The sequence below is a fragment of the Sarcophilus harrisii genome, chromosome 5 (assembly GCF_902635505.1).
Source record: "Sarcophilus harrisii chromosome 5, mSarHar1.11, whole genome shotgun sequence".
NCBI classification, from domain to species: Eukaryota; Metazoa; Chordata; class Mammalia; order Dasyuromorphia; family Dasyuridae; genus Sarcophilus; species Sarcophilus harrisii.
In genome coordinates, this window is record NC_045430.1 from 282359967 (window position 1) to 282386284 (window position 26318).

The 26318-nt window shown below is 38.6% G+C and overlaps 1 protein-coding gene across 5 annotated transcripts in view; it reads left to right on the forward strand.

Moving 5' to 3' along the window:
- The window catches only part of DGKB (diacylglycerol kinase beta), a 687380-nt gene that overhangs the window by 654774 nt on the left and 6288 nt on the right, over window positions 1–26318 (forward strand). For all 5 annotated transcript variants that reach the window (XM_031940700.1, XM_031940702.1, XM_031940701.1 and 2 more), the window contains 2 exons: window positions 8542–8662; window positions 11365–11425. In XM_031940700.1, coding sequence (XP_031796560.1) covers window positions 8542–8662; window positions 11365–11425 — 182 coding nt within the window. The remainder of the gene's footprint in view (window positions 1–8541; window positions 8663–11364; window positions 11426–26318) is intronic.

Below are 26318 nucleotides of genomic sequence, written 5' to 3' on the forward strand. Positions count from 1 at the left end.
TTGTTTGTGAAGTTATTTGTTGCCCATTATGTACAGTTACTCCCAACTCTCTCCTTGATAAGGAGAGTCTCATCGTCAGTGGGAGTTTTTTTGTGATTTATTTTTATTTCCTTTCATTTTAAATGAATAAACAATAATCTCTCCTTTTCCAATATCAAAAAAAAAAAAGAACTAAATAAAACTTTTACAACAAACATGCATAATAAAGCAAAATAGATTTCACATTTGCCATAGGAATTATCAAATTTTTTTTATTTGAATCCAGGATCTCTCTTTTTCTTTTTTTTTTTCCTTTGGGGGAGGCATATCATGCCTTACCATTAGTTCTCTGGAATTATGGTTGGTCATTGTAATAACTAGCATTCTTAAATTTATCAAAGCTGTTTATCTTTATAATGTTTTATTTTTCTTTGTTTTCCTGAGTCTGCTCACTTCTCTCTCTATCATTTTATACCACTTTGCTTAAGTTAATCTGAAGCCATCCCTTTCATTATTTTTATATCATAATAATATTCCATTTATTCATACACCCAGTTTATCCAGTCATCCTCCAATCGATAGGCAAACCACTTCAAACCATACTCTTCATAATTATCACTTGTGGAAATCTTCCTAACATATGTTGCCACGTATAACAATCTCCTGGTTCTGCTCTTTTCACTCAGCATCAGTTCGTGTAAGTCTCTCCAGGCCTTTCTGAAATCATCCTGCTGGTCATTTCTTACAGAACAATAATATTCCACAACATTCATAGACCATAACTTATTTGGCCATTCTCCAATTGATGGGCATCCGCTAAGTTTCCTCTTCCTTGCCACTACAAAAAGGACTGCCCCAAACATTTGTGTATATGTGGGTCCCTTTCTCCATGGGCAGTTCTTAAAAGAATACACCATGCTGCATAATAGCAGGTGATTGTGGTGAAAACTGGCAAGATCTCTGGGGTTCTCTACTAAAATCTGAATGAGAAAAACCATTTTGAGTTGGAGCAATCAAGAGAAGTTTCACGGAGAAGGTGGCACCTAGATGGGGCTAATCATAACCAAATGATGGGAAAGCACTTTGGAAAAAATAGATTTCCTTTATCTGTACTTTTTGGTTCTCTGGTGGCCAAATCTGGCTAACTGGATGCTTATTCCAAGAGTATGTGACTCTTCAGTAATAGAAATCATGCAGCATGATTATGCCGTGCCCTTTCCTTCTCAGAATGCCAGGCTTCATTCCACAAGATGCTTGTGCCCACACTCAGTCTGGCTCAGGCAGGCCTCCCCTCTTTTGCCTGATTGCATATGGTAGTCTAAAGTAATTTCAGAAGGAGAAATCATCTCAGACTGCCCAACTGACAAAGTTAAGCAATGGCACCAATGAAGAAGTGCTCCTCCTATGGACACTTCTCTAGGGAAGCATCCTAAAGCCTCACAACAGGGATGGAACAATTGAGGCAGGATTACCAAAAAGTAAGAAGCTGTTAATATACTCCTCACATCTAGAAACAGCTGATTTGGGAACTAAGTACAAAGAATAATTAGACAAAGTAAGAGACTTTAAAGAGTCTGCTTCCTTCCCCTGCCTTAGGGCAAGATCAAGGCAAATCTGCTTCCCCAGACTGCCCTGGTTGGCTCTCCCACAAACACAAACCCCAGGAGGAAGCTTCTTAAGCCTTTGCTTGCTGGGTTGCAAAAGATCCACCTCCTTGGGTAGTTCAAGGGAATATTTCCTGCCATGTACCAAGGTGACACTTTGTAACCCTGTCTCTCATCTATATTTACATCCAGTATGTAGCATAGTGCCTGACACATAGTAGGTGCCTCATAAATTCTGCTTCATTGATTCCTTTTCTTGCCCTAAACACAATTATTAGAGGGGCCCACCCTCTGGTTAATGTCAAAATGTCCCTAGTACTGAGACTTTATGTTGAGACTTTTGGATGGAGTGAATAGGAGTATGGAGAGGGACAAGTGGATGGTTGGTAGTACCACCTGTGCCAGTAAGGAAGGATTTAAAATATCAAACAGAAATCGTACTCCCTAGATTGATTTCAATTTCAGGTTCTTGATGTCACTTTCTCCTTCAAATGCATTTCATGGTCCTTGACTGACCATTGCTTTTGCAATCAGAAGATCCGGTTTGAGATCTCCACTTTTCTATCTACTGTCAAAGTGAACTTCAACCTGAAGTGATCCCTTTTCCTCTAGGCCTTGGTGGGCTGATCTGTAAACTCAGAAGATGATACTGGATGATGCTTTTTTTGCTCCAGATCCTAGGTTTCTTTGTGTCTCTGGGGACAATTAGATGCATTCAAGCTTTAAATCACTGCTATAGTTCATTGAAAGAAACTGAGGGACTCTTCAATATGAAGACCTAATTGGTGCCTGGATGAGTGCCAAGGCAGTTGTGCCTTCAGACCCAGGAACATAGTGCTGAGGAGATCCTCCAGGGGGCCACAGTGGGGTAATGGTTTTCCTAATTTCTGAAATTTAACACCCCGGAAATTAAATTTCATTAGGATGACTTATATGATCTGGGGCCCATCTAATTCTGTTCAACAACCATATATTTAAGTCTTACTCTGCAGACTGAGGGTAGGAAGAAAAGATACAGAATGCTTCTGCCCTCCAAAAGCTTTTTGGTTTACTGGGCAGATTGCTATTTTTCCTTCATTCTCAAAGGGGGACAATGGGGAGGTGGCACCATGACATGCAAGTGAATTGGATTTAAGTGAGGGAGGACTGGGCAAGGTCACCTGCCTCACTTCCCTGGAGCCATCTGGGGCCAATGGGTAGATACAGATCAGGACAACTGGAGATGGCCTTTGATGCGATGGGAGACCTTGACCTTTTTAAGATAAGGTTTTCAATAAATAATTAAATAAACTTAGACAGGTAGTCTGTGCTTCAGTGGATAAAGCACCAGCCCTGAAGTCAAGGGGACTCAAGTCCAAATCTGTTGTCAGGCACTGGGTGTGTGATCCTGGGCAAGTCATTTCACTCTATCTGCCTCAGTTTCCTCGTCTTTAAAATAATCTGGAGAAGGAATGGAAAAGCACTCCAATATCTCTGCCAAGAAAACTCCAAATGGGGTCCTGAAAAGTTGGAGACAATTGAAGTGACTCAACAAGCACAGCTAAATGTAAATTTTGAGAGAGAGAGTGAGTGAGTGAGTCCTGGAAGAACCAGGACTATACAGAAAAGCTTTTTGTAGATGGTGGCACATGAGCTGAGCCTTAAAAGAATGGGAGGAATCTAAGAGGTGAACTTGAGGAGGGAGTGGATTCCAGGCCCAGGAGATGGTGGATGAGCAGGAAAGGAAAGGTCAGTGTTTGGGAACATCAAATAGAGCAATGTGGACTAGAGCACAAAGTGCCTGCAGGGCAGTCATGTGGAACAAGTCAGGAAAGGCAGACTGGAGCCAGGCTGAGAGGGGCTTCTGCTGTCATGCTGAGCAGCATAGATTTATAGCCAGTAGGAGCTACTAAAGATTTTTGAAGTGGGGACCGGCACTATCAGAGCTACACTGAACTGGGGAGCTAGACAAAGGATGGATTCTCCCAGGAGTGAAAGAAGGGCTGATGCTTTTCCCAGCTTCACATTCAGGAGGGCCAAGACTGTTTCCCTGTAGATAGAACCTAATCCTTTCTCACAGATTTTGAAGATGTTCCCACAGCACAAAGTCACTGCGCACACTCCCTGCATCTATGGCCAAGTGAGGATTTGTGGCAGGCGATCAAGAGTGAAATCTGTGTAGAGTATATTAATTTGTTATTTGGAAAGGGAAAAAAAAAACAAGATTCTTGGTCACCCAACGAGTGGGAGGGGAGCATGTCCTCCTGCCAGAAGCTTTCAAATGTTCCCTGTGCCTGTCATGTTCTCTGTGTTATTTGACTGAAGAAAGATGGAGAAGTTTAGAACTTTGTAAGCCCCCAAGGAGCTGTCTTCATTATTGCTTATTAACCAGGCTGGGTAATTGATTTCCCTGGCATTTTAGCAGGGAGAAAAACAAAGGCAAATGAAAAGAAAGAAGAAATGAGAAGGAGGGTGTTAGACAGTGGCAATCTGGTGTGGGCGTAGCAGACTCCTGTGTGATTCACGGAACAGTCAGGGCGCGCAGACCAACTGCATCTTGTCTCCAGAGGCTCCGCTCAGCCCCTCCGAGGACCGGCTCCCCGAGCTCACTTCAGCTCGGTGGCAACAAGGCAGGCCTGGCTGCCCCTCTGGCTGGCTTGCTAGGTCTCACATGGGCTCCCATCTGGGGGCCTGACAGCCGCCACGTGGAGTGCTCCGGCTGGCATATCCCTAACAGACACCCATCCTAACAGCCAGCCTATAAAGCGAGGCACATTTGATGCGGGCTACAGCTGAAAGAATATGTTTCCATTCCTTGTCCATCTGTTCTTGGCAGCATAAATTTAAATGAGAGACACAGAACAAGTTTCATGAGAAATAAGCCTAAATCAGTTCTAGAAGAGCTGGGTGGAATCTCCAAACACTCAAGGCAGAGAGGGGGGCACTAAAGGCTGGAGACTTGACAGAACAGTCAGGGAAGAGGGAAGAGGTCATTTCTTTTGTTTGAACTTTAAAGTGAAGGTGGGAGTAGGATCCCACATTATCTGGGGACAGACTCATTTCCAAAGAATTTGTTTTGGGCATATGTCTGCTTTGAAGGCCTTTCACAAATCCCCCAATGTTGACCGCTGCCTACTGAAGCCATCTATTGCTAACAATCAGTTCTTCAAACATCCCACAGTTTGAAAAACTGAGATACTTGTAGGCCATCTACCATGGTCTCTATCTATTGAGAATATAGATATGAGGGTGTCCTTCCATTGCAAAGGGGAGAGACTATAAATATAAAATGTCCTATATTCACTTTCATACACAATTAGTTTTTCTATTAATTTCTTTGGATCAATTTTTTGCTTTGACATAATCAAAAGCTCACTGTGCAGAATGTGGATGGAAATGGCTAAACACACACATACATCAATAAAATGCAAAGGGAAGTAACATGGAATAAGTCAGAAAAGGGAGGCTATAGCAAAGGTGACAAAAGACTTTAAAAAGTCAAGTTAGAGGCAAGAGTGTGACTGTACTTTAGGAAAATGATGTGGCAGCAACTTGAGAACTGATTGGAAAAAAAAAGAAATTGGACTCAAAGAGACTAATGTGTAAATTATTGCTGTAGTCTAGACAATAAGTAATGGGTCCCTGAATTAAGGGAGTGAGTGTGTTAATGGAGAGGAATGAATAAACAGGAGATGTCAGTCAGGCAATAAGCTTAAGTACCTGTTATGTACCAGGCACTGTGCCAAGTGCTAGGGATACAAAAAGTGACAAAAGACATCCCCTAGTCTCAAGGAGTTCCTAGTCTGATGGGAGAGATAACAAGCAAATATATACAAATGAGCTGCAAAAATAGGATTTTAAAAAGGGAAAGCTCTAAAATTGAAAGGGGCTAGAGAAGGCTTTCTGTAGAAGGTGGTATTTTCGTTGTAACTTGAAGGAAGCCAGGGAGTTTAATAGTCAGAATGCAGGAGCCAGAGAACTCCTAGCGTGGCAGACAGCCTGAAAAAAAATGCCTGGAGGGGAGATACAGACACAGCCAGGAGGTCAGAGGATACACAACATGGATGAGTATTTGATGGGGAGTTAATGTGCAAGAAGATTGGAAAGGAAGATGTTTGGGGAGGTAGAATTGACAATGACAACTTATTTTAGAAAGCTTGAAATCTTTACATTTGGAGTTTAGATTAGACAGAAAGCTACTTGCAAATCTAAAATATCCTGATAAGTATTATTAATGTTGTATTATTGCATGGAAAATTCAATAATATTAGAGTTCGAAGAGCAGCTAAATGATTCAGTGGATAGAGTGCCAGGTCTAGAATCTGGAAAACTCATCTTCTTGTTAAAAATCTGGCCTAAGATGCTGAAATAGCAGTGTGACCTTAGCCAATCCACCTCATCCTGTTTACCTCAGTTTCCTTATCTTTAAAATGGCCTAAAGAAGGAAATGAAAAACTACTCTAGTATCTTTGCCAAGAAAGCCCCAAATGGAATCATGAAGAAACAGACACAAGTGACAAAATGAAAGAATAGAGAGTGAGAAGGGATATTAGAGCTTACCCTAATCTCCCTCTCCTAACAATATAGGAATTCAAATGAATTTTGTAAAATTCCATTCATTCATTCAATAAGATTTCACTTAGTCCTCAGTGAAATTACCATTCCTGCCATTCCCTGCTAAAGAAAGTATAATGACTTCCTGTGCTTCTAGGATCAAATACATATTCCTCTGATTGAAATTCAAAAACTTTCGAGACTGATTGTATCATTTCTCAGATTCTACTTTCCATCCAAGTATGCCTATTTTCTGTTTTTCTATGTTTCCCCATTTCCCACCTCCATGACTTTGCACTTCTGTGTTCTATCCCTAGAACATATTCTTTCTTTCTGCTTGCCCACCTTCTAGAATCCCTAGAATTCTTAAAGATTCTGCTCCTCTTATCCATGAGGCTCATCCCTTTCCTCGTTACTATTACCAGTAACTTCCCCAATGGGTATTGGTTGTGTTTTCCTTGTCTGAATTTGCATTTACTTCTCTGTTCATATTCAACTAGGCTAGGGAATGATCACACACACACACACACACACACACACAAAAGGAGAGAGATAGTTATATATATCTATCTATCTCTCTATCCATCTATCTTCCTTATATGTTAGAAGGGTTTGGTCCATAGTAGGAGTTTAATAAATGTTTATTGAATGAATGAATGAATAATCTGTAAATTCTCTGCTGGTACTGATTATCCTGCCAGACATGAAGCATTTTTTTTGGGGGGATATAATATGAAAAGAATTCTGGTGATGATCATAAAGCACTTTGTGAATCTTAAAATGCCAAGAAAAGACCGAAGAAAAGGGAGGAGATCCCTCCTTATTATATACATCAATATTGTTGATTGTCTGAATCCAGACTTCCCAGGCAATACTTCCTGATGATTGGGTTCCCATGAAGGATATCTGAGTTGCTTCTTCTAACAAAGCCCTTTGCTTGGATTCCCTAGCAAAGAAGGCAAGAATTGGGCAATAGCCTATGACTGTCTTAATCCAGGGATTGTTCCAACTGCGGTTGTGCCAGCAGAGCAGGAAGCTGTAAGTCATAGAGGGGCGGGGACAAGGAGCCTGTGATTCTACTTCCAGTTTCTGCTCTGTGACCTTGGATGAGCCCATCATGCTTTCTGGGCCTGAGATTCCTTATCTGTAAAATGAAGAACTTAGAAGAGATAATCTCTAGGAATTAAGCAACAAAAATGGACCTCTCTGATAATGATGTATTTTTTTTATTATTATTATAGCTTTTTATTGACAAAACATATGCATGGGTAATTTTTCAACATTCACCTTTGCAAAACTTCTGTTCCAACTTTTCCCCTTCTTCCCTCATCCCCTTCTCTAGATGGCAGGTAGTCCAGTACATGTTAAATATGTTAAAGTATATGTTAAGTACAATATATGTATACATATTTATACAGTTATCTTGTTGCACAAGAAAGATCAGATTTAGAAAGAAGGTAAAAAATAACCTGAAAAGGAAAGCAAAAAATGCAAGCAAACATTAACAGAAAGAATGGAAATGCTATGTTGTGATCCACACTCAATTCCCAGTGTTCTTTCTCTGGGTGTAGCTGGTTCTGTTCATGCTATGTTGTGATCCACACTCAATTCCCAGTGTTCTTTCTCTGGGTGTAGCTGGTTCTGTTCATCACTGATCAATTGGAACAGGTTTAGATCCTCTCATTGTTGAAGAGAGACATGTCCATCAGAATTGATTCTCATAGAGTATTGTTGTTGAAGTGTATAATGATCTCCTGGTTCTGCTCATTTCACTTAGCAGATAATGATATATTTTATCTTCAATTTTTACTGCTGAAACTCATGACTATTGCTAGATTTTCTAATGCTGGAGATATGCACATATGCTCTACACACATTTACACATCTTAGGAACTCACCTTTCACAAAGTGGGTTTATGTTTGTAAATCCCATTCCTTAGCAAAATCCTGTACAGTGCACACACTGTCACCCCCATTTTATAGATGAGGAAACTGAGGCACAGTGAGATAAAGAAATCACACAATCTCATGAGTGAGTAATTGATAGAGGAACCAAACCCAAGTCCTCTGCCTTGCAGGTGAACACATCACCCACTGGGTCTTCCTGCTACTATTTTGTGATTAATATAGTTTATCAATAAATTCTCCTCCTGATCTACTTTCTTGGCATTATCAAGCTACTTATTGATATCACATGACTCAGAATCAATGATAGATGGAGTCTCCTTGGCTCATGGTCTCAGGTAAACTGGGAGTCATAGAAAAAAAAAGACATTTTCCTGGTCCTCATTTCTTTCCCTTAGCCAGAGAATATTCTTTTAGCTGTAGCCTCCATTTCCATGCCTAAATATGGGTGGATCTGCCTAGGGCAAGCAAGCCAAAGTAGAATCTAATGGCAGGGCTATTTATTTTCTTTCTGTTTCAGATCTGAGTGATCAGCTGTTGGAGGTGGTTGGTCTAGAAGGTGCCATGGAGATGGGACAGATTTACACTGGTCTGAAGAGTGCTGGCCGCCGCCTTGCTCAGTGCTCCTCAGTGGTCATTAGGTAATTCTTATTTCCTTTCTAAGAGTCTATGTCCCCCATCCTCAATGGCCATCCAATATCTGCTAGTGTGGCCCGTCCATCTTGAATGACCCAAGACAAGGGTTGAAGGGAAGTTGGATTCTCTGTAGAAATGGAAACCAACTGTTGACTCAGGGGCAAGAAAGAGGAAGCATGAATCTACCCATGACTGTACCAATCCGTCTTCATCACAGAAGTATCCATTCAATTCTCACCACTGCCCATCTTTCCTTTACTCCTAAAATACCAACAAAGGCAGTGAGAAACAAGCTGTTGATGCCTTGTTGATTGTTTGGCTTGGATTATTTGTATCTCCAGCACATTGCTCAGTACCTGGCAAACAGTGGGCACTTGACAAATGCTTGTTGATTATAATTATTAAGATAAGATGAAATATTAGTAAAGGTTGCTAAAATGTGTTCTATTACTTACTGTTTGTGCGGCTGTAAGTCATTTGATTATCATGGACCTCAGTTTCCCCCTTTGTAAAATGATAGGCCTGAAACTGATGACATATGAGGACTGTTCTAGCTCTATACCTATGATGCTCATAATATTAAGGAGTGCAAGAATTCTAAAGTGATTTTCAAAGATCATGATAGTAAAATATCTATCTTTCTATTGAGAGATATATTTGTTCCTGGAAATAAATGATATTTAATCTGGAACCCCAGACTTAAAAAAATGAAAAATAAAGAGCTGTTTAAAAGCTGGAAGGTTATACATCCCTGACCAGGGCATGACTTCTGACAGAAAACCCAGGCTTCCCCACAAAGGATGAGGGGATAGCTTTAAATAAGCTAATTTCCTGCCAGTTGGAATGTATCATTTCACCCAATGTCAACAAGAAAATTCAAAGCCCAGTTAAATAAGTAGGTAACAGGCAGGAAGTGCCATTCCGTTACAAATGAGTTGTTTTGTAGAAACTGGTTTGTAAGTTAGTTTCTGGGAAGAAGGAAGACCTTGTCCCAGAGAAACATTGTTACCCATGATGCTGAGGTTTCCGACTAGCCACAGAGTCTTTTTGACCCAAGTTTGCTAGAAATTTAAAAAGGTCAGTTCAAAAGGACTTGGGGGTCTTGATTCTCCATTCTCTTCTCCTGCTATTGCTTTCTCCAGAATGTTGCAGATACACAAATATGCCTTTTTTTGTACTGGAATGGAAAGGCCATTCCTTTCCTCAAGGCATTTTGACTACAGTCACCATGGAGTCCTCCAGAAATCAGCCCAAGCCGTATGCCTTTGTCATGGGAGAGGTATCCTGCAGAAGGGCATGTCCAAAAAGCTGTTTTCAACAGACTTGAAATATCCTGATAGATGATCTCTCCCTAAAGAGAAGTGTGTATATATATGTAGGTAGAGGCCAGAACAGGAAGAACTAACAGACACACACATACACACACACACACACACACACACACACACACACTATGTGTGTATATCTGTAGATATAAATATAAATGTGTGCCATGGTTGACATCACTTTTTTTCATTTTTTTTCTTTTTTTTCATTCATTTTTTCAATTTTTTTTCATTTTTATCATTTAATGTGATTTAATTCACCTTACTAACAGAGCAGAAATTATTTTATTCCTGAATATTCTCAGGCTATTTTACTCCTATTATACATGTCTTCAATCACAAATATGTTCATACACATATGCATACATATATATGTTTATATACACATATAATTATGTGCTCATGTGTAAATATATAGGTATAGATATGCAAACATAACTTGAACATTGCCCTGCGCTGATCTGAGATTCCAGCTGACCTCCTAGACTCCTCACACTTTAGAGGCAGCATCTCGTGAGGGAAAGAGTACTAAGAGGCCTGGTTTGGCACTAATTCTGAAGTTTAAGTGTCTGTTTCACCATGTATAGGATGGGTTTTCTCCAGGATTATTGGGAGGATCAAGAATCCCAGTAACATCCCAGTAATTGTTGCTACTTTGTTGCTACCTTGGGTATAAATAAAAACTTAGATGCCATTAAGTCCAAGCCCTTCATTTTAAAAATGAGGAAACTGAGGCCCATAGAAAGGCATGATGTGCCCATAGACAAGTGGCAGTATTCTGTATCCACACTTGCTTCAGTTATTTTATGTTTATTTCTCCTCACCTTCTCCAGAGCCTTGATTTGACTCTTAGCATCCAGGCTCTCACCAAGATGCTCTTCAAATCGACTCTGTTGTCTTGCTTACTTCCCCTACGTGGCATAGAAACTAACCCTGTGATCTTGGTATAAAGAACTCACATATGAGAAAAGTCCTTTCATCAATGCAGATGGATATCTTTTCTTCAATTCTTTCCTTAAAGAACTGCCTCAGGCACTGAAAATAATGCCTTGCATGTCTCCTAGATTAGAAACCACCCTTCTCATCCCTCTACTATTCTACTTGCATCCATAGGAAATGAATTAATCCCCAGGGTCTGGGTTCCTATGTCATAGTCAATTGCTTTCAAGGATCACTGACTAATATGGCAGCCATGGATTGAGCAAGGCATCTCACCTGGTAGCAAGTCCCTTTTCCCCAGCAAAGGAAATTCATGACTTTGAGATCATGAACTTTACTGAGGCAGCTTCCTCTCTGCCTCCCCGCACTTTTTGAGGTCCCATCTTGCCTTTGCCTTTGGCTATTCTTCAATATTATGTTACTAATAAAATGTCTCCTTCTAGGACAAGCAAGTCACTGCCAATGCAGATTGATGGGGAGCCATGGATGCAGACCCCATGTACTGTGAGTACTCATTGTTATCAGTAATTCTTGGAATAACAGCATTGTTTATGGAGTGGGGGGAAGGAGGTTTTTTTGAAGGGTTTTCAGAATAATTGCTCCCTTCATTTGCTCTACTGCCAAATATGAATTGAGTTGTTTAGCCTCTGAAATCTTCCTTGAGTGTCTTTCTGTTAGGTGGAGGTGACCCTGAGTAACTCAAAGCTAAATGGTAAGAGCAAAGATATAATAACTAGGAATTCTGGCCCTCCAAGCAACTTCTATTGGGTAGTATGGGTAGAAATGGGTACAAAGGCAAATAATTCCAGTGAGATATAGTTAAAATAGGAGAGGAATATCTCATGTTTCATCACACCTCAAAGGGGGACTATCCATTAGACTGAGTAATGGGCAGATAGAAAACAAGATATAAATGTTTAAAATCCTTTGATTTTGAGAGAAAATGTGGTGCAATAGAAATGTGACTGTTCTTCAAATCAGAAGCTCTGGGTTTAAATTTCTACTGTATTATTAATTTTTCTACATGGCTTTGAAGAAGTTATTTAGTTTATCTGTGCCTCACTGTCAAGTAAGTGAAGGGCTTTCAGTAGTTCTGAGATCTCTTCTTACTAGGAGTTGTGATTTTGTATCCACGCTTGCTTCCGTTATTTTATTCTTATTTCTCCTTACCTTCTCTAGCAAGTCTTCTTCCTCTCTTCATGAATGGTTAGATGCAGATCACTACTGCCATTATATTAATTTTTATCTATCTTTCTAGAATAAGTGGGGCAATTAACAGACTCTATAAATGTAATGTACCCCACTTTGCCTGTACTTCTTGAGCACTCTTGTACCTTTTGATTTATCTTCCCATTCTGGAGAGGTATACAGGGATGAATTTTCTAAGTCCAGAAAAAAAAATAAATTCTGCATTTCTCCAGCCCATCATCATGATTAACGAAACCTTGAAGTAGCATGATCTCAATGGAACCCTCTGGTGTTCTTACAAGAACATAAGCACTGCCACAGTTCCCAGGTGAATTGAGATGTACTTGAGCTAACATCTAATTTCAGAAAGACTGCTCTGAAACTAATTTAGAGCCAGTCTAAAACTCATTTTTCTTTCCTTGTGGAATATATAAAATGGAAAAACAAGGTATCCTTGGTTTTTTCCTCAAACACTGAAACCTAAGAGTTGTGATCATTTTAAAATACCTCCTCATTTTAAAGCTATCCATCAAGCAGAAGGCTTTGGGACAGAAAAAGGACCAAACTCTAAAAAGGGTCTCATGAATTCAAGTGTTCACAATGATTTTCCCTGAAGTGCTCTTGAATTCTACCTTTCCCAGGCAGACTTCCCGATAAGTGTACCCCACCCCATTCTTTCCAAATCCAGCTCATGGTTGTGGAGTCACTACTGGGGTCCAAAGGGATCATGGAATCCTGTGTCTGCTCTGTACCACAAGGATTAGAGGTCTAGCATTTGAAAGAACTCCAGCAGCCACTGAGTCCCCACTTCACTATTTTATAAATGAGGAAACCAAGGTCCAGAGACATGAAGTACCTTGCTCAGGGAAACAGAACTAATCAGTCTCTGAAGAGGACTTTGGATCCAGGTTCTTCTAGTTTTATATTTAGGGAATGTTTCCTCCTTCATAATTTTATAACCAGAAAAGACCATTCAAGCAAGAATGCAGAAGATTATCTTTAGACTTATAATTACAGTGTGGTAGTGTTGTTTCTCCTTATTCATTAAGTAATTCGTTAAATGAGCACTTTTTGAGTACCAGAGTCAAGTGTTGTGCTGAAAGTGGGGTATCAGAATTTTAAACAATCTCTGACCTCAGTGGGCTTACATTCTACTATGGGGAAATAACATGAATATATGAGAGTAAATACCAAAATATATACCAAACACTGATTAATTTCAAAGGGCATTCATAGCTGATGGATGGGATAATGGAGGCTTTCTTCAGTCTGCCACTTGTCTCCCCAACTTTGACATATAAAGACTTCTCAATCAAGAGATCTTACTTTGGAGTCAAAGGATCTAGCCGCAGACCCTATCGCTAACACTTATTCTTCCTGAAATATTGAGCAAAATACCATCTCATTTTCCTAATCTTTGAAATGAACTTTACCTAGCTGCCCTCTAGTTCATTGACTTCTATCTTTCCTTTGGGGATATAAAGGATTATGAGAAGGAGGAGTCCAAGATTGCTGGTATCTGAAAAGAATCTGAAAGAGGCAGCAAGAATCCAGAAGTCAAAAATAATGGGATTGTAGGGATCCTCCCTACAAGTTTCTTCACTTTCCTGGGTATCATTGGGCTATGTAAACTAAGTGTCAGAGGTGCTCTCCAAGGTACTTCATGAATTCAAGACCTTTGATGTGCTTAGGAAAAAAACTGAGCCCCTAGAGGCTTTGGAAAGGGATGAAAGAGATAATTGCCATTCTCCAGCTGCCCCACATCAAGGGAGCAGGGATTGCTGGTTGACTACACATTTGGACCAATGAGATCACCTCTAGAGCATTTAAAAGCTGTGGCACTTCTCACCACCTTCCCAATTTGCATTTCTTTTGAAGAACAGACATTATTGATATCTTCCTTTTAAAAGGCTTTAATGTCACAAACCCCTTTTTCTATGGTGTCTTCTATTTACAAACAAATCATCAGCCAGAAGTTCATCCACACATCTCTCTCTCTCTAAATGTATATAAAAATGCTTCTATGTAGACTGTAGCTAGATGATTCCCTAAGCAGAGACCATGAATAGTTGAGCAAAAAACAATTCTCATTGTCAACAATCTCATTCTTTTTGATCCAGGATAAGGGTTTCAGCACTGGAAGAATTCTCTTTCTTTGCTGTTGTTTTTTATTCATTTTTTAAATCTTTTTTTTTCTTCTTACAACATACCTATTATTTTAACTTTCTATTTTCATAGTGAATGACTTGAATCTAGCTCTCATGCCCCACACTTAAATCTTCTCTCCAAATCAAACATTCAGAGCTATTTTTCCAAGCCAACTTCATGAAGTTGGATTTGTAGACCCCCTCTTCCTTCTTGTCTTCCACTGGGTACCTTTTATTTATTATTGTATTTCCAAAAATGTGACAACTATCCCCACACACACCCCTGAAAACTATTCTCTAAAGAAGGATAAAATGGTATCATCATCTCTTAAGTCCTGGAAATTACACGTTTCATAATGTAACATAAAATTTCTTTAACTTTCTTAACTGTCATATAGTAATAGTTAATAAATACTAGCTATCATTCGTATTCCAGGAACTGTGCTAAATATTTTCCAATTATTATCTCTCTGCATCTTTATAAGCACCCTGGGAGGTAGGTACTGTTATTATCCCAATTTTACAAATAGGAAACTGAGATAGTAATCATTAAGCTTAGCTGATTCATTCCTGATGTCCAGATAGAGAGTTGTTACCCTTCCCTTTCCAGCTTTTACTTTTGAAGTTAATTTTTAGAGCCCCCTTTAAACTTATTCCAGTTAAATTTCACTGGACAAAATGGGGATTTAACTAACTGAAGTTTTTCTATGGATCCTGATTCTGTCATCCAGTTGTAGTAAGCTATTCTTCCCCGGTCTATAGATTAAGTCCAATCAACAAGCCTTTATTAAGCACTTATTGTTTGCCAGTCACTTTGTTCAATACTGGGGGATACAAAGAAAGGGAAAAACAGACCCTACCCTTAAGGATCACTCCAGTAGAAAAATTTACATTTATAATCTATGTAATCTGTGGACTTTATGTAATATTTACACCTTTAAAATAATGGTGATGAAGAAGAAGATTATGATGGTGATAGAGGTAGCATTACAGAATATTCTAAAATTTCTAGAGTGATTTACAAATATTATCTTGTTTTGAGTCTTGCACTAGCCATGGGAGGAAAGTGCTTTTATTATTTTCCAGATAAGGAAACTGAATCAGAGAGGTAAAGTGATTTTCCTGAATTTATATGTCTAGTATCTGTCTGAGGCAGGATTTGAACTCAGAGCTTCCTAACTCCTTTTTACCAACTAGTTGTCTAGGGTTTTTATAAGTGCATTTTGAATTGAATGTCCCTTGGTTATCACAGATGTTCATGGAATGGTTACAAAAGAACCACTAGAAAAGTAATGTTCTTCTAGATCATTACATCCCACAACCCACTGTTTGGCTTACTTGTGTCAAAATTTGTGAGGACTTTGTATAGGCTGTTAGATATAGAACCTTAGATTCATTCTTGCTGTGACCACACTTTCCAAATAGGTCTTTGCCAAGGTCACATACAGACTGTCCTAGCAAAGCCCCGTGCAGCCGAGCACATTTCCTGCTTTACTATACAATGAAAGCCCTGCACAAAAATCCCACACAACAGATCCCATTACCCAACAGGAGCACAGCAAGACTTCCAAGTTGTCCTTTTTCTTAGCCAAGAGCTATAAGCAAGCAACTTGGGACATCTTTCTAAGTGTCCTTTCTGAGCAGGCTTTCTGAAAAGGTGCATACTTCAGACACTCCTGTGCCTGGCAGTGACCTGCTTGTAACAGATACTATATTAGTAAGGCATATGCTGAACAGAGATGTTTAAGTGGGTTAGCCTCGATGCCATGAAAAATCGGTGGTGGAATTGGAACCATTTCCATCCTACTTTTCCAATTCTGAACCTGCCATAATCCTGTTCCACTTGGGAATTTGAGGGGAAGAGTTCAGTGGAGGCTGAAATATAGCCTTACAGATGGCTTCTGACATGCATGATGGTGAGTTTCGGAGCACAGGTGTAATGTTGGCAGTCAAAATTATTTGAATCAGGACATGGTAACTACAACCAGCCCCTTGACTCCTCTTACCTTCTCATCTAACAGCAAGCTTGGGCCAAGAAGCAAAAGCTATCATGAGGTGAGAAGGTTGTCAGGATTTGTTGGGATGGGTCTTTCAGAACACATGGAGGGACTGCTGGCTTGCCAAGTGAGACGGAGCTAGGGCTGGGGAATGGGAGAGCAAGTGCATGTTCAAGTCCTAGATAGAGTATTGAAAATCAGCTAGGTTATTACTGGTTTCTGCCTGTGCTTTATTCTTTGTATAGATGAGTGTTGCCTTTGTCTTCCTCCTCCATACTATATGTATTTTATAATGAGATTTTCAGATGTAATAAAAGAGAGTACCTTGATAAGAAGTGTCCAAATCACAGATAGATATAATAGGGGAGAGAAAAACAGGCAGTGATGAAAGGAAATACATTGATCTTTGTGCCATATAGAAAGGGTTTGGCTTATTTAACTGTAATGCTGAAAAGACATTCTAAGGTAAGCCTACTGAGAGTTAACAGTAAACCATCCCATTATGATGAGCTCACTTGCCCCACTCTAGCCAGAGGCCATGGAAGATGCTGGGTCCCTTTTCTTGGCAGTAAACTCCTTGTCCGTTTTCATAGGGAACAGTGGTTAGAGAGATGATAACCACCCAAGGGCTTCAAGAGAAATTGAGCATTGTGTACATTTTCTAGGGAGAAAATGAGAGGGAGGCCTAGGACCCAAAATTATTTTTATTATTGTCTTCTTCATCTTTGACCCTTCCATCTCCCTCCTCCCCTCAATTCAGATTTCTACCAATTCTTGTCTTCCATACCTTCAAAAGAATGTCCTTTGTCCTATCTTCAGGGTCTTTTTTCCATGCCTGCTCCAACTTAACATTATATCTTACTAATGTAGCCTCCCAAATCCTTATCTGGCTCCTGGCTTTCATTTTCCCAGCATCTTCCTTCCTCAGAAGCCTTCAACAGCTCCTGTAATTTCCAGTAACATAAAGGTGCTTGAACCTGGTATTCAATGCCCATTATTGACTTAGTGTGAAACTCCCTTTTCTAGGCTTACCCCTTACTGCTCATTCTTCAAGCATTCTCTGTTTCAGCCAAAACATTTTAATTTCTGTCCCATGTGTTTATAGAATTGGAGCTAGAAGAGACTTCCAAGATCCTCTGGTCCACATTACTCATGACGTAATAGAAAAGAAATTATATTTTGTTTTTGTTTTTGTCTTTTTCAGTTCAAGGCCTTATTCTCTCTCTCTCTCTCTCTCTCTCTCTCTCTCATTCAGAGAACAAGATTATAGAAGAATTATGATTAATATCAGAATATTGTTATACTATCCCAGGTGGTCTTCTTGACTCTGAATTCTCTCACTTTCAATCACCTTCCTCACATCTCAGAAAGGGATCTTTCCTAATATATGGAAGGACCATAAACACCAGGAGGCTCCTGGTAGTTCTGAGATCAGAGATAAATGCATCTACTGGAATTGAAATTTCTTCACAACATTGTCCCCACCTACTTCTTCAGACATGTTATATATCACTTTGCTTCACACACTATGATGCATCCAAACTCCCATTTTCATGCTTTCTAATATAAAATATTCTCTTTTTGAAGTGACCACCCTGTATTTCTGGCATGCCATCTCTTTTCTGCCTCAAAAAATCCCTTATTTTCTTCAAGAATTAGCTTGAGTAGCCCCTTTTACATCAATCATTCCCTCTTTCTTTCCACTAATGTCATTTCCCCCAAAACTCCTCTTTACTAATTTTTGTGTATATTGCATCTATGCCTCCACATGTATTTGGGGTCTTCCCAAGTAAAAGTTAAGCCTCTAGGAAGGAGTATTTTTTAAATTTTTAATTTTTTTTATTTTTTTAAATACATGCAAAAATAGTTTTTAACATTCACCCTTGCAAAATTTTGTGTTCCACATTTTTCTCCCTCCTTTCCCCCACCTCACCCCTAGAAGCAAGTGATCCAATATAAGTTAAACATATGTAGTTCTTCTAAATATATATCCACATTTATCATGCTTCACAAGAAAAATATGATCAAAAAGGAAAAAAAAATGAGAAAGAGAAAAAAAAAGCAATAAAACAACAAAAAAGGTGAAAATACTCTGTTGTGATCCACATTCAGTCCCCATGGCACTCTCTCTGGGTACAAATGGCTCTCTCCATCACAAGTCTATTAGAATTTACCTGAATCCCCTCTTTGTTGAAAAGAGCCACATCCATCAGAGTTGATCATCACAAAGAGAGCTGATCACAAAATCTTGTTGTTGTTGTGTACAATGCTCTCCTGATTCAACTCACTTCACTCAGCATCAGTTCATTTAAGTCTCTCCAGACCTCTCTGAAACCATCCTGCTGATTGTTTCTAATAGAGCAATAATATTCCATTACATTCATATACCATAACTTATTCAGCCATCCCCTACTTATGGGTATCCATTCAGTTGAAGAAGGAATTTTTATCTCGCTGTTGTCTTTATACCCTAATCTCCAAGGACAGTGTCTGGTACACAGTAGGTGATTAATAAATAACCTACCCAATGGCCTTTTCATTTTTTTGGTATCTTAGCTTTTTTGTACCTTATAAACTCTGCAATCCAGTGATCTCTTAACTGATGCTCAGACCAACTCACTCCATCTCTTCCTCCTGGCATTTCATCTGGCTAGCCTTCATACTTGGATTCTACTCTCTCCTTGTCTCATTCTCCTGGTTCCCTTCAAGTTTAAGCTAAAATCTCACCTTCTAAACTTTCCTAGCCCCCCCTTATTCCTAATGCCTTCTTTCTGATGCTTATTTCCAATTTCTCTTGTTGGCACAGAATTATTTGCATCTTATTTCCTTCATTTAACTGCGATTTCCTTGGGAACAGGCATTGACTTTTGTCTCCCTTTGTCTCCCTACCACTTAACACAGTGACTAGCACTTAGTAGGTGCTCAATAAATATTTATTAAATAACAGATTGATTGACATCAACTGAGCAAACATATGTAAAATACTTTGTAAATATCAGAGCATTAAAACTAACCCTTTCCTCATCTCCCTTAATCTTAGTTCCTTCCATTTGTGACTATGCCCACTTTATTATTCATCTCTTGTACATACATAGCTGTTTGCATGTTATTACCTCCATTACATTGTGAGATCCTGGAGAGTTATTCTGTCTTTCTTTCTTTGTCCTGCATTTATCATAGTACCTGACACATAGTAGGTGTACAATAAAAGCGATCTGACTTCTGTAACAACAACAATTGCAATATCAACAGTAGTAGTAGTATAATGAAATTGGGGATAGATGCCAGCTCCCCTGCTCTAGAAGGACTGAGCTTTAGTTGTGTGTTATATAATAAGATTTCCTATGACTCTCCTCTATTGGACATAAAGTTTGTCACTTTTTTTTCTAAGGTTTGGCCAAAACACTGTTGAAATGGCCACATTTCCTTTTGACTTTTCAGTATCATTTAGGAAGATTCTTTGTTTGATTGAGGCCCTAATATCGGTTTTGAGTTGTTATATATCTTATATAATTATGAAAAAATGAACTTCATCCCAGCTCATCTCAACAGGGATGGATAGTGCCATGTCCATGGGCTCACCTTTTCCCTGACAGGTCCATTAATTGTAATGAATCTTCAAAGACCCCTGTGTTGAACTGATTAACTTCTAACTTCATAAAACCATTTTTTTAAAAAAAATTCATCCACTTCAGCGTGCAAGAACAAAGCCGAGTTTTGAGAATTGGATAAGAATATTCTCTCCTCATTACAACCTATGTAGCATTGCTAATGTAACACTGACTGACTTGGTAGACACGCTGTTTTTTCAAGAATCTTAAGCTGCTAAAACAACTCAATTTAGAGGGCAGGGAAATTAGAGGCAGATAGAGTTCAGTGCAATCTGTGGGAGAGATTAGAGAATGAAGCGGAGGCAGCTGAGACCCCATCAGCCCAATAATTTTTGCCTTCCATGTCCTGGACTATCATTTTCCCACCAACATGAATTCCTTTCCAAAAGAAAAGACCAATTTTGTTTTCTCCCAATCCTGAATCATAATTTTTGCTTCTCGTTTGCTGAGAAGTAATAAATTCATACAACTAACTCCAGAACATTCTCTCCAAGGACTTCTCCACCATCCTAACCCCAAATTTTAGAAGTTCCTACATTTCCTAGTCATTTTATTTTTTTCTAGAGCAACAAGGAAGAGAGAAGCAGCAGCAAAGGGAACTTAGAGAAAGCTTGAGCATAGATCCTAGCTCCGGACCACGAGGCTGGTCTGCCAGTTCTGCATCCAACCCTCTGCCTTTATGTCCTCCGAGTTCATGGAAAGTGTTTTATTGAGCATTATTTGGTTCATTCCCCAGATACTCAGAACGTTAATTATTTTTGTTTACCTGTGCATAATTTTTCCTAATTTCCCAGCAGTTGTTGTTTTTATAATTGACAATGCAATTTGCTGCATGTGTGCTTTCTGCTTCCAGACAAGGGTGCCGGGATGGAATGCACCCATCTCACCATGATTTCAGGCAGTTGAGAAAAGAATGAGTTGTGACTAATTTCCAATTAATTTGCAGTGGTTACAGGGGAGCCAAACAATTGCACCTACTAATTAAAATGTAAAAGATTCCAGAGTGTCATCTTCAGGTGTCTGTGGAATAGACAATTTCCATTTGAGTTCAAGGCGGGATCTTGAACAAGCTGGAGCCTGACAGCTCTATTAATTTAAAGGCTCCCTGATACCTATTAGTACAAAACATGAAAAAAAAATACCATTAATCATTTATTGTAATTTTGCAGCTCTGTCATTTTCTTACTATGTTAAAAATTATGATGACACCATAATGTTCTCTACTCTACCTAGATGGCAGGGAAACAGATCCCACGACTTAGGAAAGACATCAGAGTGCATTATTAGAGCTTAATTAATGCCAAACTGATTAGATTGGATTGCATTTTGCACAATAATATTTTAAAGATTTTTTTAAACTGTCATGTAAAACCCTACTCCAAACGTTATGTTTACAATTAGACTAATTTATTATTGCCCTTCATTTTTATATACGATGATTTAAATATTTTCACATCAACTTGAATAGTTCCTTTTCTCCCAGCACCTCAGTTCTTAATCACTGGGTTCATTACTTCTATTTCAGAAAACATTTGAGTTGTGAAAGAAGGACCAACAGTGTTTTTATTGGTCACCACTATGTTAGACACACCAAGTCGCACTGGGGCGTGATTTGTCATAACCTTAAAGGACAAACATTTGCTATAAGAAATATAACTGGAACATTACAGCCATAACTATAATTAAGATATAGAATCCTAGCTTTGCCCCCAGGAAAGGAAATTTAGAGCTCAAAGAGCATCCTCCGTGAACGTATTTCATGCTTTGTCTGGCCTCACCTCCAGAGTGACAGCCATGGTGTCCTGATACTTTGACCTGGATCACTTCCTTTTCTTTCAATAAAAACACACCTGAGTCCTGCCCCCATCTTCCCACTACCAGAATGTCCTTTAGTTACATGTTTCTAAGAAGTATTCTCATCTTTTATTAGCCTCCCTACCTCCCTAATGCCATCTACTTCTACTTGTTTCAAGTATCAAAATGGCTAATTTCACCTTTGATTCAGCCTATTAACTAACAGCTCCATACAATTTTTTATGGTGAATTTTATTAGGATCCTTCAAAGTTCCTGTCTCCTCAAATCCCAGAGCCAGGGACTATGATAACCTGTAAATTGTCTAGAGGAGGGTGACCAGAATGAGACCCTGGAAGTCATTCATAAGAAACAGTTAAGGGGCTGGGAGGATAGTTAGCAAGGAAAAGAAAAGTTTTGGAGAAGCTAAGATAGCTATCTTTAAATTTTTCTGAGACATCCTTTGGAGAAAGGATTATAGATTTCTTTTGTCTGGCTCCATGTAATCTAGAAACGGTGCCACATCCCTGGATCTCCCTGATTTTGTGTAATTATTCCCCACAAGGTGGGATGAGGGAGAAGGAACACAGAGTAGGACTTAAGTCCTCTTTTCACTACTCTCTATAATTTGCCCACTACTTTGATTGCATATCTGATTAACGGTACATGACCTTAGGTATAAGTATTCGAGAATACGTCTAATACCATCTGTGCTCTTTAAAGTAAAGTAAAGTGAAGAGTGATTGCCCACAGAGACCATAAGCGCTCTATTGTCCAGTCTGCTCAGAAAAGGTCTTTTGGTTCTCTGACAATAGCAAATTCCCCTTATTTTAACTCCTAGCACCTGTCCAAATGTCTTATACATGGAAGGTGATTAATTAGTGCTCATTTGGATTGTGTTGGATCTTCATGACAATCTTTTGCACTGGATACAAGAAGAATAATAAGCTCCCTTTTAAAGGTAAGAAAACAGGTCAAAGAAATTATATGACTTGCTCTTGGTTATACAATAAGTGGAAGAGACAGAGTTTTAACCCAGCTGCTTCCTCACTCCAGTTCTAAGAACCTTTCCTCTATAGCAGATAATCTTTCAGACATGATATTCAGGTTAATGGAGTAATCATGTAATTGCCAATTATTCAAGAATGGGAGGAATACAATAAAATTTCCTTGGCATTGAAACTGTAATAAACATGATTTAATGTTTAATATGCCATTTTTGAGGATTCAGAAGGCACTGCAGCATTAAGTGGTGTCTTAGGAGTTTCAGAGGAATATTAATTGCCATTTTTTAGTAAATTTGATACATCACAGGTTAATTGAGATTTCTAATTGAGAAAACAACTTTTAATGGATTATAATACAATGATTTAGTCACAGGCGAGAGATTGTTAAAGTAAATGTGTGAATTAATCTATAGGATTAGAGAATGTTGCAGTCAGAGGGCATAGTACATTTCTGATCAAATCCTTTTTTTTGTAGCCAAGGAAACTGATATTCAGAAACAAAGAAAAAAATATTACTCAAATACTGAGTGATAAAACTAGGAGTTGAACCCAAATACTGCAAATATAATATGCCCAACCCCACGAGATGTTAAAAAACTCTCTATGGTATCCAAGCACCCAGAGTTTACCGTACTTTGCAACTAACTTCTATCCACAACGTGACTTAGGCATTAGCTACAAAGAAATAGAACTCCCAACCACAGCTCAAAAATGTATCCATGCAGAAATCCATCATGCTTCCATGAATTCAATGTCCTTTGGAAAGCCATCTCTCTGTTCTTCAAGACTGTGCCTTATTTAACTATCTGTGTCTTCCATTGGCAAGTGAACATCTCAAGTTCCTTTGGAAAGGAAAAAAAATCCTTTTAAAGTCTTATCTCAGTATGATGTTAGATAAAAGATTTTAACATTAAACTTAGAAATTGCAACTGATATGTCAGTTCCAGAAAATAAGGCCTAGAAGTGAAAGGAACTGGCAAGGCACTTGAGCAAATTTTGTGCTGCATTTCCCAGCTTCTTGGCAGTCCTAGGCTTACAAAGTTTAGCATGCACTTTCTATTTAGAGCCATATGGCTCTGCTCCATACCTGGGACCAAAATGGCTCCCAGAGGCCTTTGATTGAGAAGGCCAGCCTATTCTAAAACCAAGATGACCAACTTTAATGACTGGCAACTATTCTGGTGAATGAAACACAAGTGGAAAATGACCTTTTCTATCAGGTTAGATGTGAAAGTTCTTCCGATTGCTATTGATGACAAAGATAAAATCTTAAATTAAAAAAAAAAGGAAGTCCACTTCAATGTATATTACAAGTCTCTCTATAAAAGGTCAATTCCATCCTCTGTGGTGCTGATTTTTTGGTCCTGTCACAAGGCACCAAGAGATTAAGTGATGAAAGTGGATTTGCAGGATGTGTATCCTAGAGCAGTTTGGTCTATTACCCAAATTAAGAATGTTCGTATATATTCTAATTCAGATTTTCACAGATTGAATTCTGCATGACAGTACCTTGGACAGAAATGGGATGCCATATTTTAATTACTTTGATTCTCATTAATCTCTTTTGACCTGTTAGGCATTGACCCACTAGCATGATTTTAATTTGAAATTTGCTACTTTCACTATAGACCTTATATCTCTGGGTTTAATTATTCAGTACTTGAGTATAATTACATGGACATCTGATATTCATGGAGTCCTTTCCATTCCAAAGATTCAGAAAAAAAATAGTCATATTCCACTATTCACATACAGCTAGCTCTGGAGTTAAATAGAATTTAAAGAGTTTAGCAGCATCCATTGGTTGCACATAGCACTTTAGATAAATGAAAAATATTCATCTTAGACTGCCCAGAAAGCTCACCCAGGAATGTCTGTAGTCATTCCTAATTTTAGGTAGGTAGAAATTTGTCTTAAATTATCTTAGATGGGTCAAGTCAAGATGAGTGTAGCTTAAAGTTTGCCACTTACTAGACAATAAATGTTTCTTATTGAGATATTGCATTTAAATGAAATAAATCATGTATAATTCTTAATTTTGCTTCTATGCTGACATAAAGCTACAAAGAATATTCTTCACATCTTAATCCTAGATCTGTGCTGGCTCTCAGTAAATCCCTAAAAAGACTGTAAAAGTTGGGGCACAGAAGAAGGAAATGATTGTGAGGTTCAACTCTCCTTAACAGGAAGGTAGAATGATATATTGGATCTAGGGAAAGAGTTTAAAGGTGAAAGCTAGAGTCTTGCCAGAATACCAGAGAACTTTTTTGAATCGGGAATATGGAAAAATGAACCCAATGTATTAGCTCTAGTTGATTGACTGAGGAAGGGAACATGTCAGGGGCATAGTCATTCCATTTTCAATCTTCACTGAATCATATGCTCTTCCGGTCCATCTTTTCAAAGCTCATGCTCTTCCCTGCTGAGATACTCATGGCTAGAAGCATCTGGGGGTATTGTCATCCCTCCAAAGTGCTTAACATCTGAGCATCTTCCTCCCTTCTTCCATCTCTCTATCTCTGTTTCTCTCTTCTCTGTATCTGTCTCTCTTTGTTTGTCTTGCTCTCTCTGGCTCTCTCTCTCTTTCTCTTCCTGCTCCAGAATAGTCTAAACAAAAGAAAGTCCTTTTCTTGCCCTCTCATACTTGCCCACTGCTCACAGAATATGTATAGCATCAGGATAAATTGCAACATGGTGGGATGCCTTGCACCCCAAAGGCAGAAGTCTAACCATATTCTTAGAGACCTTAGGAGAAGTCATAGGGAGAACAGGCCTGAATGGTGGCCATTGCAACCACTCTATATTTCTTTTAATATAACATATATTTAATCTTTATTTATAACTACTCAAAAATATCAACAGAAAAAAAGAAAGCCAAATTGACAATCATTGCAAATGAAAACTCATGTAACACTATGCTTCTGTGATTCACTAGTTATTAACTAATACAACAGGTGTGTTTATTAATCTTAAAAGGATATCAATGAAAGTAGCTTCAACATTTCATACCCATTCTGTTGATGTTAATGCTCTTTATTTTTCTGGCTGGAGGTGATCCATCTATTGTCCTCTGGATTATACTATCTTCTCTCCATGCCACTAGATATGGAATGAGGAAAACGTGTTCAGATCCAGCCTCAAGCAATTACCTTTTCCTGTCTCAGTTTCCTCAACTTTAAAATGGAGATAATATCTCCAAGGGTTATTATGAGATAATATTGGTAAAGTGTTTTATAAACCTTAAAAATATATGTTAATGTTGGCTATCATCATCATATCAAATTATATACATATTATTGCATGTTATTTGTATTGAAGGAGAGAATGTCAGAAAGCACAGAGGGAGAAGAAATGGAAACCCAGGAAATTACTCAAATGCCAGTGGATTTAGAAGGAATTCAATAAAAAACAAAACATCTAGAACAAATCTCAAAGAAATAATTTTAAAATTACTAGATGTTCAAAATTTCTTTAAAAAATAATCTGACTTCTTTAAGGAAACTGTGTGGGATTATTCCTAAATATGTATTATAAAATGAGGGATGAAATAGATATTGAAAAAATACATAGGGCACCAAGAGGAATGAGTCCGAAATCAATATATCTTAACATATCATTTTCATGTTTCAGGTCTAGACTGACAAAGATATGATCT